General features: G+C 47.1%; 1 protein-coding gene across 2 annotated transcripts in view; it reads left to right on the top strand.

Annotated features, from left to right (window-relative positions):
• The window catches only part of LOC119971607 (excitatory amino acid transporter 2-like), a 244,873-nt gene that overhangs the window by 138,030 nt on the left and 83,528 nt on the right, over positions 1-23,315 (top strand). For both annotated transcript variants that reach the window (XM_038807394.1, XM_038807395.1), the window contains 2 exons: positions 3,968-4,101; positions 19,280-19,432. In XM_038807394.1, coding sequence (XP_038663322.1) covers positions 3,968-4,101; positions 19,280-19,432 — 287 coding nt within the window. The remainder of the gene's footprint in view (positions 1-3,967; positions 4,102-19,279; positions 19,433-23,315) is intronic.

Below are 23,315 nucleotides of genomic sequence, written 5' to 3'. Positions count from 1 at the left end.
AGGAGATTGGACCCGCGGCCGCGGTGGACATCCTGGTGGGGGGTGCGGGGAGATCTGACTCCGGGGGGTCTCCACGGGCCCATGATCGGGGGCTTCCAATAGGCAGGCGGTCGCGATCTGGAGGGGGCCTACCTCCTTCCACGTGGCCCACTGTAAGGTCCCCGACATGTTGCTCTGTGTCGGCGCGGAGACGACAACCACACGCATGTGCTGGTGCGGAGATGGCCGTTGTGTGCATGCGCGGACCCGCGGCAGCCGTGCAGGGCCGCCTTTCGGCGCCGGAGCAGTGCGAAGTACTCCGGCGCCGTGCAAGCCCCCTGAACACCGGTGAATTGCTAGGCCAGGAGGCCCGTTGACGCCGGCGTACACCACTCCGGTGTTTACGCCGGCATCAACACTTGGCCAGGAGTTTGGACAATCCCATCCTCTGTGTTTCAGTACAGTTCAGTCTGTTACTTTTTCAGTACCGTTCAGTCGGTCTGTTCTTCAGTACATCTCAATCTGTCTCTGATTCGGTACAGTTCATCTGTCTGTTTCAGTACATTCCAATCTGTCTGTGTCTCAGTGCTGTTCAGTCTGTGTGTATCTCTGTGCAATTCAGTCTGTCTGTGTCTGTCTACAATTCAATCTGTCCGATCTCAGTACTGTTCAGTCTCTCTCTATGTTTCAGTACTGTTCAGTCTGCCTGTGTTTCAGTACTGTTCAGTCTGTCTGTGCTTCAGTACTGTTCAGTCTGTCTGATCTCAGTGCAGTTCACTCTGCCGATCTTTCAGTACAGTTCAGTCTGTCCGGCCTCAATACAGTTCAGTCTGTCTGTGTTTCAGCACAGTTCAATTTGTCTGTTATACCGTCAATTCACTGTGAGACCGTAAGAACGAGTGAACATTAGGCTTTAATATCCATGAACTCGCCTGCCAGAGTCGGCTGTACAAATGAGTGCCACCCACAAGTGGCCGGACTATATATGGCCCCGGTGAGGGTGGAGCCAGAGGCGGAGCCCATCGGGGTTCCAGTACAGTACCTGAAAGTAGCCTGTATCATCACTTCCAGGTCGTGGGTCACATCATTATACAGACAGTACAGACAGCTCATGCATTATGTGAAGTACATTCACCACACTGTCTGTGTCTTAATACAGTTCAGTCTGTCTGTGTCCCAGTACAGTTCACTCTGTCTGTGTTTCAGTACAGTTTAGTCTGTCTGTGTTTCAGAGCAGTTCAATCTGTCTGTGTCTCAGTACAGTTTAGTCTGTCTGTGTTTCAGAGCAGTTCAATCTGTCTGTGTCTCAGTACAGTTCAGTCTGACTCTTTCAGTGCCTTCAGTCTGTCTGTGTTGTAGTACAATTCAGTCTGCCTGTATTTAGTACATCTCAGTCTGTCTGTGCTTCAGTACCATTCATCTGTCTGTGTCTCATTGCAGTTCAGTCTGTTTGTGTCTGTGTACAGTTCAATCTGTCCGATCTCAGTAGAGTTTAGTCTGTTTGGTCTTGGTACAGTCCAGTCTGCCTGTGCTTCAATACAGCTCAGTCTGTCTGTGTTTCACTACAGTTCAGTCTGTCTGTGTTTCAGCACAGTTCAATCTGTCTGTGTCTCAGTACAGTTCAGTCTGTTTGTGTTGTAGTACAATTCGGTCTGTCTATTGTAGTATAATTCAGTCTGTCTGTGATTCAGTACAGTTCAATCTGTCTATTTCTCAGTACAGTTCAGTCTACCTGTATCTCAGTACAGTTCATTCCATCTGTGTCTCAGTCCAGTTCAATCTGTCTGTGTCTCAGTACAGCTCAGTCTGGCTGTATTTCAGTACAGTGTGTGTCTCAGTACAGCTCAGTCTGGCTGTATTTCAGTACAGTGTGTGTCTCAGTACAGCTCAGTCTGGCTGTATTTCAGTACAGTGTGTGTCTCAGTACAGCTCAGTCTGGCTGTATTTCAGTACAGTGTGTGTCTCAGTACAGCTCAGTCTGGCTGTATTTCAGTACAGTGTGTGTCTCAGTACAGTCCAGTTGTCCAGTTTCAGTGTATCAGTACAAAGCAGTCTCCCAAGTATCACATTTTTGCTGGAGATGAGTGTTTTTCAGTGCTTTCAATGCACTGCCATGGCCTGTGCAATTACTTTATTCTCTGAGTGAAGCTGCTCAATCTCATGTACATACATCAAACAACCATAACTGACCAATGCACCCAATGTAAGAATGTGATGGCAGAGATATTTTGGACCTTTTATTGCTTGTTAACAAAACGTAATCATGAATATGAAACCAGGAATGTTTTGGAAGCAATATTCCACAGTGATTTACTTTATCTTTTCATGGGTTGTCAGTGTCTCTGCTGAGATCAGAATTTATTTCCATATCTAATTACTCTTGAGAAGGTGGTGGTGAGCTGCCTTCTTGAACCATGCTGTTAGGGATGGAGTTCCAGGGTTTTGACCCAACGACAGTGAAGGAACAGTGATATACTTCCAAGTCAGGCTGGTGAGTGACTTGGCTGGGAACCTGCAGTTGGAGCTGTTCCTATGCACCTTGCCTTTGGCCATGTAGGTGGTAGAGATGGTGAGTTTGGAAGGTACTTGTCGAAGGAGTGGCCAGGTGTTTATTGTTGTCTGCTGCTGGACTATTCACTGAGTCTAGTTTCACTGTGCACCTGCACCACAGGTTGGATAAACTATATTCTTACTGTAAGATCTTGATTTCGGGAGCCACAGATTCCTAAGACAGGCAATTAAGTAATTTGTAACAGGCATTGTAACAGGCATTTGTAAGTCATTTTAAGGTGGGTTCCAAAGTTTATTAAGAAGCAACAGATTAGACCCAATGCATTAGCTGAATAGACAAGAAAAGTACACAACCTGTGACAGCTGAGAGAAGGTCACTGATCCTAGAGAATGAACGGACGGTTGGCACACAGTGTGTTAACTTAGTAGATTGTGATGGCATTCTACACTCTCGCCAAAATGTTTGGAAAATCCTCCTCCAGTCTTCCTTCATCTTCCTGGCCCATCTTCAATTTGAAGAAAGCTGTGTGCTGAGGATTGGCCGCTGTCTCCAAGCACTCGTTAATGTACTTCACTTGTCGGGGCTGATAGTTTACCCCATGTCAATCAGCTGGTCAAACCTTTCTGACCAATTCTTTAGCCCGAGGTGCTTCTTTAGTTCCCCTCAAGCTGAGGGGTGTTTGGTGGCCTTTACCAGACTCTATACTACAGGGAAGGCAGCAGCTTGGTGGTATTGTAACTGGAATATTAATCCAGTGATACAGGGTAATGCTCTGGGGACATGGGTTTGAATCCTACCACAGCAGATAGTGCAATTTGAATTCAATAAAAATCTGGAATTCAAAGTCTAATGATGATTATGAAACCATTGTTGATTGTTGTAAAAACCCATCTGGTTCACTAATGTCCTTCAGGGAAGGAAATCTGCCATCCTTACCTGGTCTGGCCTACATGTGACTCCAGACCCACAGCAATGTGGTTGACTCTTAAATGCCCTCAGGGATGGGCAACAAATGCTGGCCCTGCCAGCAAGGCCCACATCCCATGAACGAATAACAAATAGGCTACTTGAGGCATCAGGAGACTGCCTCCTATCTATCAGTTCTGGAATACATGTATCTTTGTTTTGCCTCTGTCCCTGGCTGCTAAAAATGTTGATTCTGAGAAGAGACAGAAGGCTTTTCAATACAATGCCTGCTAATTCTACAATATTCTTAAATCACATTTTTTCATATTAGTGTGCAAGAGAACTATTATTTTAAGGAGCAGCAGCTTCTATTAAGGTGCCTGTATTCCCAGTATCTTGGCTTACAACCATGCATCCTTCTTGCGTTAAAACCTTTCATGTTCCTATGCATCATTAGTGTGGGTGTGTCTAGACCGAACACTTTATCTGAAGTATCTGTGTGCATGGGGAGCTTTGGCTGCTGTTGCTTCTCAATGTGACCAAGATTCCTTTCTCCCTCACTCCGTCCAGGATGCCCAAACAAGTGGAAGTGCGGATGGATGAGTGTGACCTGGTCCCTGAAAAACTCAGCAATAAACTCCCATGGTGGAAACGGCTGGGAAAGAGTCTGAGGAAGAACCTGCTGCTGACCCTCACAGTGCTTGGTGAGTATGATTCTGACCACCCTCCCACCAACCAGCAAGAGATTGGGGAGTAGGACTGAGTGTGCAGTACGAGGAGTGTCTTTAAAGAGTAACAGTCAAACTTTCTCACTCACACATTGCATATTGGGCGGCACGGTGGCACAGTGGTTAGCACTGCTGCCTCACAGCACCAGAGATCCAGGTTCAATTCCAACCTTGGGTGACTGTCTGTATGAAGTTTGCACGTTTTCCCTGTGTCTGCATGGGCTTCCTCCGGGTCCTCCGATTTCCTCCCACAGTTGAAAGATGTGCAGGTTAGGTGATTTGGCCATGCTAAATTGCCGCTCAGTGTCCAAAGATGTGCAGGTTAGGTGGGGTTATGGAGTTCCGGGAATATGGCGGGGAAATGGGCCTAGGTGGAGTGCTCTGTCAGAGGGTCAGTGCAGACTCGATGGGCTGAAGGGTCTCCTTCTGCACTGTGGGGATTCTATGGAATGTTGCAATTAATTAAATAATAATGTGATGTTTAACATGCATAATCTCAACAGGGCGGGACGGTAGCACAGTGGGTAGCACTGTGGCTCCACAGTACGGTCCCGGGTTCAATTCCCGGCTTGGGTCAATGTTTGTGTGGAGTTTGCACGTTCTCCCCGTGTCTGTGTGGGTTTCCTCCGGGTGCTTCGGTTTCCTCCCACAAGTCACGAAAGACGTGCTTCTAAGGTGAATTGGGCAGTCCTAATTCTCCCTCTGTGTACCCGAACAGGCGCCAGAATGTGGCGACTAGGGGCTTTTCACAGTAACTTAATTGCAGTGTTAATGTAAGACTACTTGTGAGAATAAAGATAATTAATTTCTAATTAATTACTTTAATTAATTAATTAATTTCTGACAGGGTAAAACCAGATCAGTAAAATATGTGGATGATTCCAACTGATGAAAATCAACCATAACTCTTATGGAAACTATTTGTCCTCTCGGTTTTATTGCCATACAAAATTCACCATCAGTTACTGTTAGTTCATAAATAACTGTTAGTATTAAAATGACCTGTTATCTTTGCTCTATAAAGCACCAAGGGCTCCAGCCCGGCCCTGGGCTGAGAGAATCCCTGCCACCGCCGCAGTCCCGATGCTGGCACGCGATTCTCCGCTCTGCGCCGGTGTGTTTGGCGCGGCACCGGTAGAGGGCCGCTCTACACGGCCAACCCGCAGATACTCGGGCCGGGATGGGCCGAGCAGCCGTCGTGGAAACGCTGAGTCCCACCGACGCCGTTCTAACCTGCTCCCAGCCGGCAGGACCTCAGCGTGGAAGGGTCGGGTGGTGGCTTGTGGTTGGGGAGGGTGGTGCCAACCCCGGGAGGGACCTCCGAAGCGGCCTGGCCCGTGATCGGGGCTCACCGATCGGCGGGCCGGCCTCTCTGGCTGGGGGCTTCCTTTCCTATGCTTGGGCCCCTGTAGTCCTGCGCCATGTTGCGTCGGGGCCGGCGCATTGAAGGAGGCCACTGTGCATGCGCAGATCCCGCGGCGCCCAGTTCGCGCCGGGATCAGCAATTGGAGCGTGCGAACCGCTCCAGCGCCGTGCTTGCACCCTATCGGGGCCAGAATTAGTCCTGGCAGTGGCCCGTTCATGCCGTCGTAAAGCGCGACGTCGTTTACGACGGCGTGAACACTCTGCCGCAGGATGGGAGAATCCTGCCCCAAGTATTTTGTCCCAATAAATAGGACCCTTTATCATTCTTTCTCCGAGTATCTGACAGTCTCCTTCTTTCTGCATTTCCTTCATTAACCTTCTCTTAGTATTTATTGTCCCTTTTCTTTCTCAGCTTAATTAAGAAAGTGTTGATAATCCTTACATGTTTAACTGCTCCTGGATCCTTGAAACGTGATCCCAACCTGTATAAAACACTCCTCCACTCTCGGACTCTTAGGGTGAAATTCTCCGACCCTCAGCAGGGTCGGAGAATCGCCTGGGGCCGCTGAAAATCCCGCCCCCGCCGTGGCAGAGATTCTCCGCCACCCGGGAAGTGGTGGTGGCGGGAATCTCGCCACTCCGATCGGCGAGGCCCTTGCGGTGATTCTCCGGCCCGAATGCGCCGAAGTCCCGCCGCTGGGAGGCCTCTCCCGCCACCGAGGTTTGAACCACCTCTGTAACGGCAGGATCAGCGGCGCGAGCGGGCCCCGGGGTCCTGGAGGGGGGGAGCGGGGTGCGATCGAACCCCGGGGGATGCCCCCACGGTGGCCAGGCCCGCGATCGGGGCCCCCGATCAGGGTACGAGCCAGTGCCCTGGGTGCACTCTTTCTCCTTCCGCGGCCGCGGAAGCGGAAGAGAAACCCACATCGCGCATGCGCCGGTGGTGACGTCAGCGGCAGCTGGCCGCTGACGTCACTGCCGGCGCATGCGCCGACCGGCGAAAGCCTTTTGGCCAGCCCCGCTGCCGGGGGCGCCGGTTTTATGCGCCAGTCTTCTGGTGCCAACCGCTCCGGCGCGGGGCTGGCCCCCAAAGGTGGGGAGAATTCCCCACCTTTGGGGAGGCCCGACCCCTGAGTGGTTGGCGCCACTCCCCTACGCCGGGACCCTCCGTCACGCCGGGTAGGGGAGAATCTAGCCCCTGATCCCTGTCCTATGTACGACATTCATTCTTCACAAACTCTATCCTGAACCATGTTCCATATCCATAGAATCCCTACAGTGCAGAAGGAGGCTATTCAGCCCATCAAGTCTGCACTGGCCATGCAAAAGAACACCCTACCTAGGCCCACTCCCCTGCCCTATCCCTGTAACCTTACCTAAACGTTGGACACTAAGGAGAAACTTAGCATGACCAATTCACCCAACCTGCACATCTTTGGACACCAAGGGGCAATTTAACATATTTTCTTTTCAACCTAAGTAGCAGTTAAGTGACCTTGAGTGGGTCTGGATACACTGACACTATGCCTCCTATCCCTCAGAAGAATAATCCTCACATCACTCAGGGCTCTGCCTCTTGTCCGTCTCACCAATTCAATCAACTGTTTGAAACGTTAATACAGCTTTCACTAATATTCAACATAGCAATCCAAAAATAACCCGCTCTAACAGATCGCTAAGGGCTCGGCTTTTGGTTTTCATTGAGTGACTGGAGCCAGTGCCTGGGAAGCTGGAAGCCCTCGAAATGTGCGGGTGGTGCTTCTGGCTGCATTTGAGAGGACTACATGGTGCACAACATGTGTCGCATTGGCCACATCCTGGTGTCAGTTGGCCTTTCTGGCTGACTTGACGCATGTTTGTGAAAGCCGAACTGTCCAAGCGGAGGGAGCAGGGAGCAAATGATACCTTACTTCTGGACCGGCTGCCTGTGAGCATCCACTCAGACATCATGTGCTTCAGGTCATTCTAGCTTCACTACCATTAACCCCACCATCTCATTCATCTGCAATAAATGCTGGCCTAGCCAGCGGTGCTCATTCCCCATGAGTGAGGTTTTTAAAACAGGCACACTGTCCTCTTGGCCAAAATCCTGAAATAGAAGCCACCAACAAGAGCCTTGATGTAACATCTTGCTAAACAACTCCTCAAATTATGCAAGCACGAACAAACTGTTCACTCTGAAGTATTCCCTTCACACCTTGCCTTTGGCTTCCCTCATGCTTCGACATGTTGCTATCCTAGTCCTGCTGATATTCACTGAGGAACCCAGCAGATGGCCTGGCAACAGGTCCTTGTACAGCGAGGACACTGGCAGAGTGATGGTGGTGGGAACAAGAACGCCATCACCAAAGAGAGGACAACAGGACCATGCTCTGCGGCACCTCCACAACTCTCACCGCCTGCTGGTGTGCTGTTTGGTGGACTGCTGTGGGAGCCTCAATACCCCTTTGAGCTCTGGGATCTGCAGCCACGATGACAGGAATCTGAAATGCATGGAGGTAAGCACAGATCCCATGATTCCTTGTTTGAGTTTACATTGCAGCACCGAGGTGCTCACTGTCCTTTGCCTGATGCTTCACAGAAGCAGATGCATTGGCTGCATCATGGCTGGGTCTGCAACACCGTCATGGAGTGAACATCCACCTCCACGCTGGAAAGGATGGTCTCCAGGCCCAGCATGAAGCCCTGTGCTCAATTAGAGCTGGACTCCACCATGCTGCATGACAGTGACAGGAGATTGCCTGATAGGCCTGACAATACTCCAAGAGTCTTGGTGTGTGTCCTCATCAGCACTTTCCTGCATTCCCCATCAAAGTCTTCATCCTTATTCTCTGCAGCCAAACTCACCTGTGACCCTGCCCCCCACCTTCGGTAAGCTGGACACAAGCTATCCTTTCCCCCCTGGCCTGACTGCATTCCACTCATGCCGTGACTCATCATTTGACAATCCCAATTCTATCCTGGACTGTAAGGTTCAGGCAGTGCCAGTATCTGAGCTGATGGCTGCATCTGTCAGACCAAGTGAGTATCTGAAATACAAAATCAAAAGGGGAGGGTTGGGGTGAGGGAGAATGGGGAGGTGGGTGGTGTAAACCAAGAGCTTCATGATCATAGAATCTGCAGTTTGCACATTCTGCCAAGGAACAGGATGGGGCTGAGGAGGGAGCTGAGAAAGAGCTGAAGCAGCAAAACATTGTTATCTTGGACTCTTTCTGACACTGGATGCTATCGGCTCTGTCACAGCTATTCCCATGATGCACAGCACCATCTTCTCTATTGGGCTCAGGGGTTAAAGGTGTGCCTGTCACCCACCAGTTTAGCTTTGCCTATTTTTATTATGGCCAACTCCCTACACCCTGTCCCTTGTGTAAATGAAAGCATACACCAAACTTTAAGAGTTGGAGACAGTATAGAAGGACTTAGAAAGTCAAGTCAGATCACAGAATCCCTACAGTGCAGAAGGAGACCATTTGGCCCATCAAGTCTACACCGATGCTTCAAAAGCTCACCCTACGAATGTCCACTCCCATGCCCTATCCCTGTAACCCATAACCCCACCTCACCTTTGGACACTACGGGCAATTTAGAATGGCCAATCCACCTAACATGCACATCTTTGGACAGTGGGAGAAAACAGGAGCACCCGAAGGAAACCCACGCAGACGTGGGAAAATATGCAAACTCCACACAGTCGCCCAATATTGGAATTGAACCTGGGTCCCTGGCGCTGTGAGGCAGCGGTACTAACCACTGTGCACTCAGAATTGTCTGATGCTTTAGCCTTTATTACAACGTACAGCTTATCGTCCTTCTGCTTATGAATTATAATTTTTTTTCAATGGGACTCTCATCATAGTGTCCACTTAAATCATTACTTTATTAATTTTAAAAATGTCTTTTTAGACATTATCCCCTGTTGTTCAGCAGCCTACATTTGGGGTTGTGTTATGGGGAATACCTGGCTTGAAGCGGCTCCATTTTCATTCAGGTTTGCAGCATTATTTTGCTCCAATTACGCTCAGACACCTTTCTTTTCCATTAAATAGCTACAATACACTCCCATCCTCCCTACACCCATGATATTACTCACTTCGCCTTTAACATTCCATCGACCCACACCCACTCAATCTCCTCCAAGTGTAACGGGCAAGAACCCAGAAGACCAGTGTTATGTTGGCCACAAAAGGACATGGGGATCATCAATAGATTTCCCCGTGGGCTTTGTGCAGTATGAACATCCCTACTGAGCAGGCGGGAGGTCACCCAATGGGTAACAAGCAGCAGTAGTTTCAAACCCGCTGCTTCAACCCAGGCTGGTATTCTGTCGGTCCCCGGTCTTGGACTCCAGAACTGATTTATGATTTATGTCAATGAAAGAGTATTGTGTTGGAAAGCCGGCATTGGCAAGATTATTACACCCAGTTTCACTCTACCAATGGCTTGCAAAATCTTTTATTTTTAAAAATAAAATAAAATTAGAATGATGCAATGCACTGTCTGGCTGTCTTCATCACTTTCTTGCTCCCCTCAGTTTCTGGGTCAGTTTAAACTTCATCTGGCTGTGGTGTCCACTAATACTTCCTCCAACCTCCCCCTGGACTGTGACCAGACCACTGAACATCAAGCCATTATCTGCAACACCGTTAGCAACCTCATTTTCACCAGATGCCTTCTCCCCACGGCTTCTAACCTCATAGTCTCCCAATCCCGGACAGCCCGCTTTTACCTACTTCCCAAAATCCACAAAAAGGACTGTCCCGGCAGGCCCATTGTGCCAGCATGCTCCTGCCCCACCGAAATTATTTCCTCTTATCTTGACTCCATCCTCACTCCTCTGATCCATTCCCTCCCCACCTACATCTGGGATTCCTCTGATGCACTGCGTCATATTGACAGCTTCCAGTTCGCGGGCCCTAACTGCATTCTGTTCACCATGGATAGGCAATCCCTCTACACCTCCATCCCACACCAGGATGGCCTGAGAGCCCTTCACTTCATTCTCGAAAAGAGGCCCGAACAATTCACATCCACCACAACTCCTCCGCCTGGCTGAATTTGTTCTACCTCTCAACAACTTCTCCTTTAACTCATCCCATTTTTATCCAAATTAAAGGTGTAGCAATGGGTACCAGCATGGGTCCTAGCTACGCTTGCCATTTTGTGGGGTATGTGGAACATTCCTTGTTCCCGGCCTACCCAGGTCCCCTCCCACAACTTCTTTACCGATACATTGATGACTATTTTGGTGCCGCTTCATGTTCTCGCCCGGACCTGGAAAAATTCATCAACTTCGCTTCCAGTTTCCATCCTTCCATCACTTTCACCTGGACTATCTCAGACACTTCCCTTCCCTTCCTTGATCTTTCTGTCTCCATTTCCGGCAATAGACTATTTATTAATATCCACTACAAGCCCACTGACTCCCACAGCTATCTGGAGTACAGCTCATCGCACCCTACACCCTGTAAGGACTCCATCCCTTTCTCTCAACTCCTTCGCCTTCGTCGCATTGCTCTGATGATGCCACCTTCCAAAATGGGGCTTCGAAAATGTGTTCCTTCTTCCTCAACCGTGATTTCCCACCTACAGTTGTGGACAGGGCCCTCAACAGTGTGCGATCCATCTCCCCCGCCACTACCCTCAACCCCTCCACTCTCTCCCAGAACAAGGATAAAGTCCCCCACGTTCTCAAATTTTACCCCAGCAGCCTCCATATGCAAACCATAATCCTCCGCCATTTTCGCCAACTCCAGCGTGATGCCACCACCAAATACATCTTCCCTTCACTCCCTGTGTCAGCATTCCGCAGAGACCGTTCCCTCCGAGACAATCTAGTCCACTCCTCCACCATACCCAGTACCTCTCCCGTCACCCATGGCACCTTCCCATGCAATCGCAGAAGGTGTAACACCTGCCCCTTTACCTCTTCCATGCTTAACATTCCAGGCCCAAAACACTCATTCCAGATTAAGCAGCGTTTCACTTGCACCTCTTTTAATCTGGTCTATTGCATTTGCTGCTCCCAATGTGGTCTCCTCTATATCGGAGAGACCAAACGCAGACTGGGTGATCGCTTTGCTGAGCATCTTCGGTCTGTGTGCATTCAGGACCCTGACCTTCCCGTTGCTTGCCATTTTAACAAAAGGCCCTGCTCCCATGCCCACATGTCTGTCCTTAGCCTGCTGCAATGTTCCAGTGAAACTCAACACAAATTGGAAGAACATCTCATCTTCCAGTTAGGCATGCTACAGCCTTCCGGTCTCAACATCGGATTCAACAACTTCAGATGATTAGCTCTACCCCACCTCGACCCCTTTGTTTTCAACCCATTTCATTTTAACTGTCTTTTATCATTTCTTTCTTTCTTGTCTTTCATTATATATAGTTAACCCTCCACTATCTTTTCCCCCTTTCCTCATCTTTTCTCCCCTTTGCTTCCCCCTTCCCCTCCCCCACATCTATATCTGTCACAGTTTACCCTCTGATGTTAGTTTCTCTGCTGTTTGGCTTTTCACACCTTTTGTTCTCTCTGGGGACTGCCATTAACACTCTTTCCCCTTGGTTTCTGTGGCGATTAGCACCCCGTTTCCCTGGGTTTCTGTGGCTATGACTCATCTTTCATTCTCAATCCACAGTATAAATATTTCCCTCGTTCTGTCTTATCACTTTGACAAAGGGTCACCTGGACTCAAAACATTAGCTCTTTTCTCTCCCTACAGATGCTGCCAAACCTGCTGAGATTTTACAGCATTTTCTCTTTGGTCACTAATAATTGTCACCCGCTTGGATCTCGGCCCTTCTGCAGCACCTGCAATTTTAAGCTTCAGGTTTTCTTCTTCAAAATTATTTTAAAACAACTGAGTAGAAAGTGCTGACGGCTGATGAAAGGAATTTGCACAAGCCAACTCATTCGAGCTTTGTGGGAAAATAGATCTGGGCTAGGATTCTCCGCTCAGTGCACAGATGGAGAATCCCGGCCCTGATCTAAATTCAGCTCAAAGAATCAGAGTTCAGGGCAACAGTAAAAGTTCTGAGAACAAGGTGCAGCCAAGACCTTCAAGTAAATGATTTAATAGCAGCGCAGAAGACAATCCTTGGACTATTTTAATTATTCAGGTTTTTTCATATTTTCATTTGTTCAAACCTTTGTTTTGGATAGTGGTTGTCCCATCTGCCACCTTTCATTTTCTGCTCTGCCCAAAAAGTAAAAATTGATCCCAGAGTCTTGTTATGAAGAAAAAAATGGGAAATCAGAAAAACTCAGATTGAGTTTTTGGCATTTTAAGAACCCAGAGGCTGTACAATCACTGGGGGATATAAAGTGCAGTTATGGTGAATTAGAAATTAAGTTAAAACAGTCTTATCATTGAAATGAGCTACTAGAATGCCACCTACAGGAGTAAGATATAATGTAGGAGCTTCCAGTGAACTTTTATTGGAATTAATATTTAATATGCTGAAAATTTTATGAATTTGGTGTCGCCCATCATGATTCAGAAGTTTGATAAGAACAGGACGGTTATGAAGGAATTAAGATATATATTGAGTAAAATCCATCAGGTAATCATGCCACTTTGTATATAAGTGAGACTACATTGGGAATATTGTGTACAATTTTGGTTGTCACAGTACAAAAAGTGCATTTTAATTTTTGAATGACTGAGGAATAGAGGGATTGGATTTGAAGAATAGTTATTTAAAAATATCAATGTAGAATCAAGTATGAGATCAGGTGTATTGCCTGTTCTTGGCAGCTTGGATCTAGTATGTCCCATTGTGGGGACCATGAATTAGATTCAATGTGAATTTGTATTGGTTTTTGGAGTAAGCAAGGAGGTGGATTAGGGATGTGCCCCTCCATTGTGTGCAGGTCTCGATCCATTGCAATTCGCCTATTACCGCAACCGGTCCACAGCAGATGCTATCTCCCTGGCTCTACAATCAACACTCGAACACCTCGACAAGAAGGACACCTACATGAGACTGCTGCTGTTCATAGACTACAGCTCCATCTTCGACATCATTATCCCGACGAGATTTATAACCAAACTTGGACTTGACCCCTCCCTGTGCAGCCGGATCTTTGACTTCCTCACCAACAGACCGCAATCTGTCAGGACAGGCAACAGCACCTCCTCCACAATAGTCCTCAACACCGGGGCCTCCAAAGATGTGTGCTCCTATCTCTACTGGAATCCCTATCCACACACGACTGTGTGGCAAGGTTTAACTACAACTCAAGCTATAAGTTTGCGGATGATATGACTGGGTGGATCGTATATCAAACAACGACGAATCAGTCTACAGAAGGGAGATAGATCACTTGGTTGCACGGTGCACCAAAAACAACCTCTCTCTTAATGTCGGAAAGACCAAGGAACTGATCATCGACTTCAGGAAGCATAGCACGACAAATGCCCCTGTCTGAATCAATGGCTCCGAAGCAGAGTTAGTTGATAGCTTTAAGTTCCTGGGGGTCACCATCACCAACAGTCCGTCCTGGTCCACTCACGTTTATGCAACAGTTAAGAAAGCCCAACAACATCTCTACTTCCTACGGAAGCTAAAGAAATTCCACATGGCTGAATCGGCTCTCACAAACATCTACAGATGTGCCATCGAGAGCATCCTGTCCAGCTGCATCACAGCTTCGTATGGCAACTGCTCGGCCCAAGATCGCAAGAAACTGCAGTGTGGTGAACTCAGCCCAACGCATGAAACAGCTTGCCACCCTCACTTTGATTCTGTATCCACCTCCCGCTCAGGAAGGCAGACAGCATTATCAGAGACCCCCTCTCCCAGGCATTGCCTTCATACAGACCCTTTCATCAGGCAGAAGGTACTGAAGTCTGAAGACCCGCACATCCAGACACAGGAACAGCTTCTTCCCCACAGCTACTCGATTCCTCAATGACTCTCCCTCGGACTGATCTGTTTTCTGTAAGAACACTATTCACAACGCCCTATGCTGCTCTTGCTCATGTATTTGCTTTGTTCGGCCCCTTATTCCGCCCTGCAACCAAACACTGTCGATGTACCATTTGTCAATGTACTCTGTTGATTATTCTTTTGTCTGCTATGTATGTACTGTGTAAGTTCCCTTGACCGCAGAAAAATACTTTTTCACTGTACTTCGGTACATGTGACAATAAATCAAATCAATCAATCATTGGCATGGTAACTCTGTAAAATGAATTAAAAATTTTAAGATTATGGAAATTGGTTATATTGTCTAGGTTTAATACAGGGTTTCATGATAATTGCTACAAACAAGAGAAATTAAGGTGTAATGATGGAGTACTATATATAGTTTTGAGCTCTATATTCTCTCTTATGTATGTGTCTTTTCTCTTTTCCACACCCTGTTCTTTCTTATAAACTGCTCCTCTGAAATACGTTCCGGTTCTGATAAAACGTTGTGCCTGAAATGTCAAAGGTAGGATTTTATGGGCTGCCATTGTCCCCAAGATCCTGCTAAAATGTCAGTAGGGAGCCTGCTCATGGGAAGAACGACTGCCCAGCTGTCATTTAACATTAATTTGGCCATTAATAGGATGAAAACAGGTTTTCTGCCCCCCTCCCCAAAAGGATAGAGGCCTCAACTCAGAGAGCTGCCAGCCAATCAAATAAGGAGCAGCTCTATAATCTCAGCAGATGAGAGCAGTGGCCACTGCTGGGACCACATTTACACCCCAATGGATTAGGCCCATTAAGTTTACACTAATAGGCCTAAGCTTGAGAAGGCGGCCCACCGGGGTGGCTGGTGGAATGTAGTGTGGGCCTATCCACCACCTTCACACCTACCTGATCTGCTCACATTTTATGGGGGGCAGTGGCCTTCAAACCACTAATGGCGGATCCTAAAATTTAGCCTGAGGAGATGGAGGACGATTTGATGAAGGCGTTTAAAGTCATGACGTATTAGGTCAGCTTGGATAGAAGCAGACTATTTCTAGTGATTGAAGCATTTTGGACAACTGGACATAGACATAAGATTAAAGGTAAGAGATTTATGAAGGAAAACAGGAGAAAACATTTTATGCAGAGGATTAGGAGGATGTGGAATGTACTACTGGAGTTAGTGATGAAAGTAGACACCGTGGCTTGGATTTCTATGTTATGTTTGATAAAACATGATTTCCACATTTTTGCAGTGCCCAAACTGCACACTTCACCCATGCATGGTCTTGCTCAGCAATTTTGTTTTCTCACACAGAGTTTGGATGCACAGTGCAGTTTGTCAGCCAGAATAGAGTCCAGGAAGCGGGTGGGTGCTAATGCAGGCTGGTTAGAAGGCCAGATTCAAATCTCCAACACAGCAGTCCAGCTCTCAAAATAATTTAATAGTTCCTGGAATTTCACCACTTGCCCACTCCACCAGCCACCCCATGCCCTCTCAGTTCTCACTTGTCACCGTCATGCACCCTCCAGTCTTTATGTCTCTGCCATGACACTTTCAGATCCCTTATACCACCCATGCCATCTCCATGACCCCCCCATGTATCTTCGATAGCTAGCCTGCCTGTACAGTTCACAGGATCCATGTAATACAGTGAGAATTATTTTAAAGGCAGGTGTAACAAAATTAAACCTGCGACAATATAAAAGAAAAAACATTAGTCTTTTGTATGTCCTTCAAAAACTGAGTAATTTACTTTGAGTCTGTATAATTGTCAGGCATTCTCTTGAACAGCTGTGCCAAGAGACTATTAGCTTTTGGAACTCAGCCAAGCATTCATCTTAGCCACATCCATCACAACATTATTGCAACTCCATGAGCCTGAAATTGAAATAACAGATGGTGTCCTCTCTGATTCGAAGCGGATTTCCTGTCTATCAATGGAAGGTAGCAGCTGCTCAGATGCTTTTATACTTTCAAAATGGAGAATGTTTTTCCATAGTCAATGCTGCCTGTAAATTTTCCAAACATGACAAGGGTGGTTTAAAACACATTAGTCAGAATTCTCTGGCTGTTGTGATTCTCTGTTCCCTTGGCAGTGCACCTCCATCCTTAGGTTCCCAGGTGGCATCGAGTGGCTTCAATGGGAAATCCTATTGACAAGTGGCAGGAACAGAGATTCCCATCACCAGCAAACGTCGCGCCGCTGAGAGACACACGGCTGGGAAAACCGGAGAATCACGCCAATTACCTCTACATTTGAAAGCCTTATTGCTCTTCCTCCAATGGAGAAAACACTGTAATGCTCAAGTAATGGTCAACCTATGTTTGCAGGACAGAGCCATATGAACTCATCGATAATATAATAGATAGCTGGTTCAAAGAAAAGGGAGCGAAGGCATATAAAAATTGATTAGTATTACTTCTCATATGGAAAACAACATGGACTGATTAGGCTGAAGACCCTGGGCTGGATTTTCCGATTTTGAAGCTATGTCTGGAGGAAGTGTCTGGTTTTATGATGAAAAAATCGGCGCGGCCGGAGAATTACTGGGTCCGTGGCCGTTCATGTGCGCGTCGACAGCCTGCAGCGGTCGCATCGTACAAGATGGCGCTGGCTGCGTGTGGACCCAACCTGCCAGATAGTGCCCCCCTGGACACCACCGGGCCAGCCCCCACCAGTCCCCCCAGCCCTCGCCAAAGACCTCCAGCCAACGGCATGGCCCCCCCCCCCCCCCCCGACTGTGGCAGCGCTGGACACAGTACGCAGCCGCCACGCCGTGTCCCCGAAAACTGAGAGCACACGTGCCCACGCCATCGGGAACTCGGCCCATCGGGGGAGAGCCTTCAGGTACCGTCCTGAGGTGGTCACAATGGCATGCGGCGTCCTCCTCGATGATGCCATTTTGGAGGGGGCGGAGCAACTGAAAACAGGCGCTACCCCCAATTCGGTGGTAAAAAGGATTCTTCGCCCTTTCGCCGATTACGAAATCAGCGTCAGCAAGCATAGAATCCCGCCCATGTTTCTATCTTGCATTTTCTATAGAATTCACAACATTGTTTACCTATTAAGATTAGTACATGGGATTACATTTAAAAGCCATGTCCTGAAATCACTCCATTGCTTTATCCTGGCTTTGTCTCTGGAAATGTTTCCGACATTTACTGGTCTCTGATACACCAGTGCTGCCTTAGTTTTGGTAACCTTCAGCAATCCTGGCCCTGTTATTACAGTCCCAGACCAGTCGCTTACAGCAGCTAGGATACTGGACAAAAATCCCAATATTTTATTTTAATTTTGAAAGTCTGCGAGGAAAGGATACCTCGCTCCAGGAGAGATTGCACAAAGAAATAAAAAAGCAAACTAGATTACTAACACAGTATTAAATTATCTTTAACATCGCACTATGAGATCACACCAGAAAATAGCTGACAAATACCCCTTAAACAATACTACTCAATAATTGCAATCTCCTTAATTGCTATCTTTATTCCCACTTAACAAGAAATAAAAACATCTCAGCTCTATATCCACCTTATGTACCAATGGCACAGAGGAACACTTGCTTTACAGAAATATTCTTTGAGAATGAGGGATGGGATTCTCCTCCAACCGGCAAGCGGGCCGTACCGGCGCCAAAGAGGGGCGTGAACCACTCCGGAATCGGGCCGCCCGCAAGTTGTGGAAATCTACGCATTTCCGGGGGCTAGGCCAGTTCTGGAGTGGTTGGCGCCACTCCAACCAGCACCGAAGGGCCTCTGCCAGCCGGAACCACTAGCGTGATCCCTCCGCATGCACAGGGGGTTTCTTCTCCGTGCCAGCCATGGCGGAGCTTTACAGAGGCCAGCGCGGAGGGAAAGAGTGGGCCCCGATCTTGGGCCAGGCCACCGTGGGGCCCACCCCCGGGCCCGGATCCCCCCCCCCCACCCCCCGTGCCTCCCCACCCTACCCCAGGACTCCGCTCCGCAGAGCCAGGTCCCGCCAGTATGGACTTTGTGTATTTCACGCTGGCAGGACCAGCCAAAAACAGGCAGCCGCTCGGCCCATTGGGGCCCGGAGAATCGCCGGGGGGGGCCACTACCAACGGCCCCCGACTGGCGCGCCGCGATCCCCACCCCCACCAGAAAACCAGCGCTAAAGAATTTGGCAGCCAGCATCGGAGCAGTGGGGCGGGATTCATGCCGCCCCCCCAGTGATTCTCCGACCTGGCGGGGGTCGGAGAATCCCGCCCCAGGTCTCTTGACACTTCTTTACAGAAAAGATCTGACTCCTGTCATAAATTCTGGTTGTTTGTCTTTAAAAGCTGTTTCTCAGTTTGTGTCCTCAGCCAAGTCTGCACTACTTTAAAGATAATTGATCTCCTTTTAACTAAATTGCAGAGAGCTAAACCTGACTTGTGGTACCAGCTTCATCCAGAACAGAACTGAACTGAAAATACTTTCTCAAAAAGCCTGATGCCTTACCTCCACCCAAGGGAATCCCCTTAATGAAAACAAAATTGCATGAGCCCATTCCTTTAATGATAGTTAATTACACTCTGGCTCCTAAAAGCTTTGTTGTCTTTCAAACCAGGATTCTTTTAAAACATGACTTGTGCAGCCACACACACACACTATGCCAGGCTTTTAATTCTTATATCACCAAATACATGTGTGAAATTCCTACATTCATCACATTATTCTCTGGAGTTCCCTACCTAAAGCCTTGAAGCCCGCCTTCCTAACTAAACTTTGGCCAGACTTCCTAATCTCTCACTTCACTGAGTTGCTATCACTTCAAAGTTTTATTTGCATTGGTGAATTACCTTGTCAGGCTCTTCAGAAAAAGGGGATGTGCATAAATATGAGTTGTAATTATTGTCCTCTGATTTCCATTTCTTCTCCCTACAGGTGTGATACTTGGAGCATTGTTTGGAGGATTGCTCCGATATGCATCGCCCATCCATCCCAATATTGTTATGCTCATAGCGTTTCCGGGTGATATCCTCATGAGGATGTTGAAGATGCTGATTCTCCCTTTGATCATCTCCAGTTTAATCACAGGTGAGTGGCAGCCGCTACACCTCTGGTATCTGTGCAAGTGCACGCCCCTGGAAAACATCTGCTACACATCTCCTGTCAACAATTGAGAAAGTTCACCATCTGCCACTGGTTTGGGGTGAAAAATAGCAAGAATTACTTTCACAAATGCAAACCTTTGAAATTGGCAGGACCAGCTGAGAAGTTTAAAAACACACAAGATTCTGCTTTAGAAGTAAAGACATAAATCAAAGAGGCTTTGCTAAACCTTTATAAATCACTCTTTAGACATCAGCTGGAGTAATGGGCTACACTTCAGGAAGGATAGCAAGTTCTCGGAGAGGGTGCAGGGGACGTTTATTAGAATGGTGGGCGGGAGGTGGGGTGGGGGGGGGGGGGGCAGGAGAAACTCTCATTACTTGAAATGACTCCAAAAGCTGGGATTATTTTCCTTCGAACAGAAAAGATTGATGGGAGATTTAACATAAGCTTCAAAATTTGGATAACATGAGTGAGGAGAAACTGTTCCCAGTGGTAGACCAGTCAGTCACCAGAGGACAGAAGCTGATTGGGTATGGTCAGTACTTTGCCATTTTATAACAGCCGAAGAGATGTACTGTTTCATCCAATCTGCCAGTTGTTGGGTGTACGGCTTACATAACTGGCATCACACCCACACGCAAATTCATATCCCATGTTATTCATTAATGTGATAGTAGAGTGGCTTTTAAGCCAGTTCACCTCAGTTGACTAGACAGCTGATTGTGATGCAGAGCCAGGCCAGCAGTGAGGGTTTAATTCATGTACTGGCTCAGGTTATTCATGAAGGCCCCGTCTTCTCAATCTTGCCCCTTGCCTCAGGTGTGGTGATCCTCAGGTTAAATGACCACCAGTCAGCTCTCCCCGTCAAAGGGGAAAGCAGCCTGTGGTCATCTGGGACTATGGTGACTTTACCTTTAAACATGGTACCAGCCGTTTCTGCAAAATATCCAAACATGCAACCAATATTAGATGTCATTCCACAATCAGACAGCACTTGCTAAACAATCTTAAATTATACTGACAACCAATTTAAGATTATTGGTTGGAATTTAAACAAAAGCGTGGCAGTTAACTGTTCCCTGTTCCATGGCAACAAATTAGAGTCTATTGTCAACCAATCAGCACTATTTTCTCATGCAGTATAAATTGTTGTTCCCTTTACAGTTGTGATTATTACATCTGTTCTGATCAGCACAAGACATAAATCTGCGATAGCAATTTCCATTTACTCAAATATAGCACACTTAAATCTTATGTCCCCTGGCTTATATGTTGTCTATAAAAGAAGGAACAAAATTGCATTTAATAAGCACAGTTCCGAACTTCAGGCCATTCTTCAGTGTTTTACTGCCAGTAAATTACTTTGAAAGTGCCACCCCCTGATTAAATGTTGACGATGCAGCAGCTCAGAGCAAAGTCCCTCAAGCAGCAGTGTGATAACAATTGGATCACCTATTTTTGTGATGTTGGTTGAAAGACAAATATGGGTTAGGACACTAGGGAAGGCATCCAGCTCTTCTTCAAACAGTGCCATGGAATCTTTTATGTTCACCAGAGGGACCTTGATGCAATGTCTCATTCAAATGTTGGCACCTCCCATGCTCATGTACTGGAGTACCAGTCTCGATTCTATGATGAAGTCTCTGGAGAAGGCACTACCACTGGGTCACGTCTCATGCCTTAAATAACTTTTATGAAGAATTTGAATTCATTTTATCACAGTAAAGTAAGACGGAGCAGATAAATTGTATTAGATAAAACTGGATAAGGAAAAGATATTTGAAAGGCTGACAGTGCTCAAAAGAGAAAAATCACCCGGTCCGGATGAGGTGCATCTATTGCAAAAGCAAGATACTGCAGATACTGGGAGTCTGAAATTCAAACATGCTGGAAATACTCCACAGCACTTTTGGAAAGATGGACATGGTTAAGATTTCAGGTTGATGACTTTTAACAGAAGTGGAAAAGTTGGAGGTGTAATAGGTTTTAAGCAAGTACAGAGGCAAGAAAAAGGGTGGAGTGAGGAAACAAATTTTTTAAAAGTGTGTTGGAAGGCAAGAGAGCTTAATGGGAAAAGGGATTGCGATGGTAATGGGAGGTACTTAGCCATGGCCCACAAAGGACAATACACATCCCCTCTATTGGTTATACAGCTTGAGAGGCACCATTCTGCAATTATAGGGCAAGGAAAAGAGCTAGGCCTGCATGAACTATGAAAGCCAATACAGGGATTGAGACTGTAGCATTGGCATTGTTCTTCATCATACTGGAGCCACCTAGCCAACTGGGCTAACTGACCCCCACACATTACTGGCACAAATAAAGGAACAAAGGATGGGTCTGGCGAAGGTCTGAATGGGAAAAGCAAAATCATCATCAATAGCTGCAGTCCGCAAAAAGTTATGACAGAGGTTATGATTCAAAAATTGTTGACCTCGGTGTTGAATTGTTAAGGCGGCAAAGTGTCTCGGAGAAAGATCAGGAGTTTCCTTGAACTTGAGCTTCATTGGAACACTTCAGGAGACAGCAAGGTCAAATTAGGAAAAAGGTGGGCAATGAAATGATAGGAGACTGAAAGCTCAGGGTCACACTGCTCGCTATCTGGACACAAATGTTCTGCAAAGCGGCTGCCCAATCTGTGTTTGGTCTCCCCAACTTGAAACAGATTGCATTGAGAGCAGCGAATATATGATATTTAATTGAAAGTAAGTCGATGTTTCACTTGGAAGGAGTGTTTGTGGCCTTGAAAGTTGGAAAGTGAGAAAATGAAGGCAGACAAGGAGATGCAACACCTGAACACCTACACTGTTATCACACTGACTGGATGACTACTTTGCGGAAAACCTCCATTTAGTCCATAATTATAAATCCAATCTTTTGGTTACCTGTCATTTTAATGACACAGTCAGAATAAGTGTGTGTATCTGGGAATTTGGAGTACTGTGGGAATTTGGAGCAGAGGTTAAATAGGTGCTTTTTGCTTTTTTTGCTATCTAACTTTTTAATCTTCAGGAAGTGGTCCTACTGCAAGCGTACAGGCCTCAGGGAGCTGAGTGGTATGTAATGCGTAAGTTTTTCTCCCGTTTAAAGCTACATGAAGGAAAAGTTCTAGCTTTTTTAAATAAGGGAATAATTTTCTCATTGGCATAAATTTAAGGTAAGAGTCTTTTAAGCTAAAAGTATGACTGGGGTGCTCAGTCTGATGTTTTGCACAACCTGTAGCATGTGGGGAATTCCTAGATGCTCGTGACAGTCTGCATAGCCACTTTTGTGAGGGCCACAAAGAATCCAGCATTGTAGAGTCAAACAGGAAGTAACTTCATTTACAACAATATGTACACTGTAGCAGTAGTTCATTACTGGTTCCCTCTCTAGTCAGTACCACACTGACTATTCATACAGCTGCAACTATTAATGATTGCCTAGCACCCCCTCATTGGGGGAGCTCATATTCCCCAAGAAACATGGGGTAACCAATTGTTTCCAGCCAGTTGGATCTGGGCAGCTTATAACGACCACATTTGCAGGTAGTGCCATCTGTTTGATCAGCTTGAGAGCCGGGGTTTGGGGCTTGAGCGTCGGCTGGAGTGGTCTAACAATGGTTGTTAGACATGATCACCCTGCAGTTTAACAAAATGCAGTCAGAGGGAATTGCTCACCACCAATCAGGGGAAGGGGGAGGCAGTAGTCAGGAGTGCCTCTCACTTCAGACCTGCTTTTCTGTGTTGGAAAATGGTGAGAGTGACGATATCTCTGAGGAGTGCAGCCAAAGCCAAGTTCACGGCTCTGTGGATGGCTCAGCTGCACAACGGAGGAGGTGTAAGAGTAGTGGAAGAGCAATAACGCTGGGAGACTCAATAATGAG

The sequence above is a fragment of the Scyliorhinus canicula genome, chromosome 9 (assembly GCF_902713615.1).
Source record: "Scyliorhinus canicula chromosome 9, sScyCan1.1, whole genome shotgun sequence".
Taxonomy (NCBI): Eukaryota; Metazoa; Chordata; class Chondrichthyes; order Carcharhiniformes; family Scyliorhinidae; genus Scyliorhinus; species Scyliorhinus canicula.
This window is presented reverse-complemented; position numbering and strand designations above follow the sequence as displayed.